Source organism: Bison bison, unplaced genomic scaffold (genome assembly GCF_000754665.1).
Source record: "Bison bison bison isolate TAMUID 2011002044 unplaced genomic scaffold, Bison_UMD1.0 scf7180017864499, whole genome shotgun sequence".
In the NCBI taxonomy this organism is placed as follows: domain Eukaryota; kingdom Metazoa; phylum Chordata; class Mammalia; order Artiodactyla; family Bovidae; genus Bison; species Bison bison.
In genome coordinates, this window is record NW_011495058.1 from 1676586 (window position 1) to 1683146 (window position 6561).

A 6561-nucleotide genomic window follows, 5' to 3' on the forward strand; every position below is an offset into this window, starting at 1 on the left:
GAGGCTGGAGCAGCAAGAGAAACAGAGAAAGGAAGAAGATGGAAATGAAGAATGGAATTAGGAACAATAGAAAAAGATTCACCCCTGAAGGGTCAATTTGAGAACAAAACCAAACCGGCCTCAAACAGATCTTACCCATCCTCAATAAGAACCATCACTAAAACTGTACTTCTTGCAACAGAAAACAAGACTCTGGTAACATTAAGGCTGGAGTACTGGTTCTGAATTTCCTATTTTTTCCATGTAGAGTCATGTGTCACATTTGAAGATGAGCCACCCACACAAGGCTGCTTAGGTTCTGTTCATGATACACAGAGTAAGTTCCTGAATTGAAAGTTTCTGACAGAGAGAGTTGATAGGGTCTACATGAGTGCTCACTGTTAAGATGGTTCATTATGTTGACCTCACAAACAAAGAATAAAATCACAGTGATCCTTGAGACTGACCAAATTGCTCAAATGACATTATATTTTCTCACTGGCACCTACCTTCTCAAAGCTACAAGACCACCAGATTCCAGACCTTCAGCTACACGACCACAGAACTCAACTACAGGCTAAAATTAACCATCCCTTCAGAGAATTTTTCATTGGTGGGGTATAAGAAAGACCTTGTCAGAAAGGGAGAACCCCGGTTCTCCTTAAGGGCCAGTCACTCTCTTGTTTCCCTCTACTAAGTTTCCCTTTGGCCTGATTCCCTCTCTTTTTCTCTGCACCCACCTTACAAGAGTCAGAATGAAAACGAGAAAAAAAATTGGAGAATGGGATTTTTAAAATGCTTATTAGGTATGATATTTTTAAAAATGTATTCTAGAGTCTGTATTACAAAGATTTTGCTCATAATTCCAGAGTAGAAAATGTTAAGCATGACTGCACAGATATGATAAGGTACTGATTTATGTGTAGACTAGGGGAGAAAACAATTTTTTTGATTAGACTGTTCTGTATCACAAATATAAAACGGCTTTTCCTTTTTATTGGTTAGTTCAATAAATCTTGTCTACTAATCTGTAAATTGCTGGCTCAAGCTACAGGCCAAGATTTTCTCATTAAAATATAGTCTATGGAAGAGGCCCCTGGCATGAAGCGAAATCCTCTATCTAGTGTACAATTTTTCTATCCCCTGCAGACCCACAAGAAGATTTTACTGTTTACTTATTGAAATACACTGGGAAAATGCCTGTTAATATTTAAGGCAGCAATGATTTCCATGAGGACTCAAAGTCTTTTAAAACCTTTCAGATACTGTACACATCCCAAATTAGCCAGTCTTCCCATCAGGACCAACACAAGAAGAAATAATGAATGTAAAAAAGTGTTAAAGAGTCTAGATAAGATAATAACGATTATACTGTCTCATTTATGAAGTTAAAAAGAAAATTATGAGCACTGGCTAACACCAGTATGTAAATAATGAGACAAAGATGCAAGTGCTCTAATGTCCTAAAATGCTAAAGCAAAGGCTTTAGAGGGCTGGGAACTAGAGCAGTTAGGCCCCCAGAGGATCATGCGGGACAAGCGGAGTCAATACTTGAGAGCCAGAGAGCAAGAGCGAGCTGGCCTAGATGCCCTGAGGACAAGCCTTCCAGCAACACAGTTTTGGGATGCTGGAAGAGAAGCTGAGTCTGCGCTCATCTCCTCTGAATCCAAAACTCTTAAGAAGCACAAAAATCCTATTGAGTAGGCTTACAAAGTTTCCAGAGATAAAACACCCCTAACTATACAATGATTGCACACATGTCAGAAAGCAAGCCACTAAAAGTCAAATCCAGCAAAAACAAGAAGCCACAGATTAATAAAGATTTCATACTTGTAATCCTTGAAGATTTTAAAATTGTTGTTCCCAGCATTCAAAAGAACCATGCATGAAATGTTTAAATGAACATCTGGGCAATGGCAAAGATAAGCATGAATCAAGAAATTCTCAGAGATAAATACATAAAATTTAAAAAATAGAATTTGAAGCAGTGAATTTGAAATAAATAATGCCATAAATGTCTAAAACTGCAGGAAAGATATAGTACAAAACAGAATTTGTCAACTAAAAGACATACACAAATAATCTATTCAGAATGAAACAAGAGAAAGAGATGAAAAATGTGAAAGAAATGGAGGACAGAATGAGGAATCAAATGTTCCAGAATGCTGGAATCGCAAAATGTAAATGGAGAAGAGATGGTATTTAAGAGTTAAATAAAGCCTGAGTCTATTCTAGAATGGAAGAAAAATATAAATCAAGACATCAAAGGAGCACAGAGTATCCTAAGCATAAAACTGAAACAGAAGTCTTTGATAGCTCTCTTTGTTCTGTACTCAAGTCTCTCATTTTCCCCAACTGTCTAAGTTCCTAAAAAGATAGAGAATGGTGTTTAGAAAGAGTAATCTGAGTATTGTGTGTGTTTATTGCTACAGAGCTCATTACATCTAGGCCTTTCAGTAGAAAAAGAACAAGGAAATGAGCATTTCTTAAAGGAAAAAATGCAGCATGAAATGCAAGTTCATGTTATTTCTTTTCGAATTTAAATTATCTTTATCTCTTTTCCCTCATTCAGAAAAACTTTGGTTCTTGGTAGTATTAACATATTCCTTAGTTCTTTCAGTCTACCAGTAAGAGAATAACAATCTGAGTACTATAACAAATAGCACAACTACTTAAAAAAATACAGTTTTTAAGTACAATTGACCTTTGAACAACATGAGTTTGAACTGTACTGGGGTCCCCCTACCTGCAGAATTTTTTTAATAGTAAATACATACTACAGGATCCAAAGTTGGTTGAATCTGAGGATACAGAACTGTGGACGTGGAGGACCAACTATAGTTAAACTGAAATTTCCACAGCTTAAGCGATGGTGTCCCAACCCGACGTGTTTAAAGGTTTAGAATATAATCCACTACAGATCCACAGTAAATTTGCCAGAATTTAAAACCACTGATAATATGACTTATATAATCATAATGCAACAGGTTCATCCATTCTTTTTTTTTTTTTTTAACTTTGAAAGTGAAAGTCACTCAGTCGTGTCTGACTCTTTGCGACCCGACTCTTTGCGACCCCACGGACTGAATAATCCCTAGAATTCTCCAGGACAGAATACTGGAGTGAGTAGCCTTTCCCTTCTCCAGAGGATCTTCCCAACCCAAGGATCGAACCCAGGTCTCCCGCATTGCAGGCAGATTCTTTACCAGCTGAGCCACAAGGGAAGCCCAAAAATACTGGCGTGGGTAGCCTATCCCTTCTCCAGGGAATCTTCCCGACCCAGGAATCCAACAGGGATCTCCTGCACTGCAGGCGGATTCTTTACCAACTGAGCTATTACATGTCAGCTAAAAAATACAGTCACAATCTGAAAGTAGGAAGTTATTTTATTTGGTGGGAATGGTTAGAACTCTGAGCCTGGGAGACAGTACCTCAGTAGCTCTGAGAAAACTGCTCCAAGGAGGCAGGAGGGGAAGTCAAGCTATAAACAAGTTTGCAACAAAGGGAGCAGGCAGTCTGAACATCAAAGATCAGCTATCAAGTTAACGAATTTAGCATTCTCTGGATGGGAAGATGCAAACCTCTGGGCTTATCGAATTCATTTCTTCATGTGAACCTCAGCTATCTGGAGCCAACCCTGTTTGCTTGTTCACCTAAAGGAGTGACAGATGACTGCTTCTTACGTTCCCCCATCTCTTCAGCAATCACCATGAGGGGTGCTGGCATCTGCTGGATCACAGTTTTGGGAGACCTTATTCACATTCGGAGGCCAGAAATCACTGATGGCTGTGACATTTCTTGTTTATTGTTATGGCAGGAGATATTTTCACGTAATTCTTTGTATAAATTTTCTAACTTACATAAAAATAAACACATTTACCTGGTCTCAAAGTCAAATCCATATAATGTGGTATATTTAAAGCAGTTATGTTACTATTTATTGTTACGGCTGGAGATATTTTCATGTAATTCTTTGTATAAATTTTCTAACTTACATAAAAATAAACACATTTACCTGGTTTCAAAGTCAAATCCATATAATGTGGTATATTTAAAGCAGTTTAACTCGATTTATGTGCCCTCCATATATTGTTCACCTTTTAAAAATATTCTTACTTATTTAACAACTGTTTTAATGTGTGTATTAGTCACTCGTGTCCAACTTTTGTGACCCCATGGACTATAGCCTGCCAGGCTCCTCCATCAATGGAATTCTCCAGGCAAGAACACTGGAGTGGGTTGCCATTCTCTTCTCCAGGTGTTCTTCCAGACCCAGGGATCAAACCCAGGTCTCCTGCATTGCAGGCAGATTCTTTATAGCCAAATTTATATTACATATATATTTATAATATACATATAAATATATGTATTTATATTTATACATATTTATATATGTTACATATATGTTACATATATGTTACATACATATATATTGTGTATTTATAACACATATATACAAACATATTTATACCTATTTTATATAATATACAACTTTATACAAATATAAAAATTACATATTTATAGATACATTGCATATGTGTATAAATATACATGTGTGCATGTCAATATATGTATGCATATTTATATATCTAAATTTATAGATATAAGCAGTAATATGTATAACACATTTTTCTACATTCTTTTACTCCATAGCAGTATATGGAGATATTTTTCATTCTTTTACAACTGAATAAAACTTTATTGTGTGGCTTTTTCACATAGTATCAAACCCAAATATATTTCAAAGGGGATTGGAAATTTTAAGACTCCTTCAGTGAAGGGTCTTACACAAGTTATCTTTTTGCATTTTTGCTTGAGTATCTTTGCAATAGATTTCAATCAGAGGAATTGCTGAGTCAAAAATTAAGGACACACACCTTTACTAAATCTTGCAAAGATTTTCTTCATAATAGCTGCATCATTTTGTGTTCCCACTAACAGCATGTGAGAACACCTATTTCCCCACAAGCTTGTTGATCAAAAAACATGCTGTCAAATTGGAACTTTTGTCAGTCTAATAAAATGGAATCTCCTAGTTTCAATTTGCCTTTTACTTGTTGGGAACAAAGTTGAGAAACTTTTCCTATGTTTAAGGATCATTTCACCTCTCTTCTTTATGAACTGCTATCTTTTCTCTATAGTTGTAAGTAATTTCTCTATTTTTAAAACCTCTGCATCATAACTATAGTATTTTTTAAGTAAATTGTAAGTACTTCTCTCATTTCTCATTTATCTTTGTTTTGTTTGCAGTTTTTTGTTAAAGTATTCAAGTCACTCAATTTTTTTAAGTGGTCAAATATACCAGTCTTTGCTACCTCTTTCTTTTTATCAAGTTAAAAAATGTCTCTACTCTTAGGCTACAAAGGAACATACTCAGGTTTCCTTCTAGTACTTGCATAATTTGTTTTTAAATTTTCATTTCTCATCCATTTGAAATTTTCCTGTAAGTATGGTGTAAGAATGAATGGAATATTTACTTTTTATAAGTCTAGTCAGTTATCTCAACATCACTTATGCAAAGATATATATCTTTTCACCAATGATTGATATGCTGACTTTATAATAAATTTTCATAAGGATTAGGGTCTATTTGTAGATTTTCTTATTTCCTTCTCTTTGTCTAAAAGTCATAATACACTATTTTGATCTTTATGTGTTTTAATATCAGATAGAGACACTTCACTCCACATATCATGATTCTTTATCAGGACATTCATGGCTGTACTTGCTTATTTGTTTTTCCAAATGAAATGGCTAATGAACATATTTATCCCCAGAGAGAAACAGTAAATGATAATTCTACTGAGACTGCATTAATGCATTAATTCATAAAATATTAGTATTTATATGATGTTAAAACTTTCTATGAAGCAATATAGTATATAAACACAACCCAAAACCAATTAGAGGATATAATGAAAGAGAGGACCACAATAGGATTATATTCATTTTCAAGCTTAAAAATGTTTCAAACCTACATTAAGAAAAGCCAATAAAATTCTCCTGAGCAGCTAGAACAAAAGGGACAACATACTGTATTTCTGCAAATACAATTCAATATCACATGAGTGTTAATCACTGCCTTCATAACTATGACTTCAGTTTTCCCCAGTGGCCTTAGAAAGCATCACTATGAACAAAGCTAGTGGAGGTGATGGAATTCCAGTTGAGCTATTCCAAACCCTGAAAGATGATGCTGTGAAAGTGCCACACTCAATATGCCAGAGAATCTAGAAAACTCAGCAGTGGCCATAGGACTGGAAAAGGTCAGTTTTCATTCCAATCCCAAAGAAAGGCAATGCCAAAGAATGCTCAAACTACCGCACAATTGCACTCATCTCACACGCTAGTAAAGTAATGCTCAAAATTCTCCAAGCCAGGCTTCAGCAACATGTGAACTGTGAACTTCCTGATGTTCAAGCTGGTTTTAGAAAAGGCAGAGGAACAAGAGATCAAATTGCCAACATCTGCTGGATCATGGAAAAAAGCAAGAGAGTTCCAGAAAAACATCTATTTCTGCTTTATTGACTATGCCAAAGCCTTTGACTGTGTGGATCACAAGAAACTGTGGAAAATTCTGAA

At 35.5% G+C, this 6561-nt stretch overlaps 1 protein-coding gene across 1 annotated transcript in view; it reads left to right on the top strand.

Annotated features, from left to right (window-relative positions):
* The first annotated feature begins 2848 nt into the window (after positions 1-2848).
* The window catches only part of LOC104980411 (endogenous retrovirus group K member 9 Pol protein-like), an 80897-nt gene continuing 77184 nt past the window's right edge, over positions 2849-6561 (top strand). Inside the window, 1 exon segment of the mRNA XM_010829107.1 lies at positions 2849-2906. Within this exon segment, the coding sequence (XP_010827409.1) occupies positions 2849-2906 (58 nt within the window).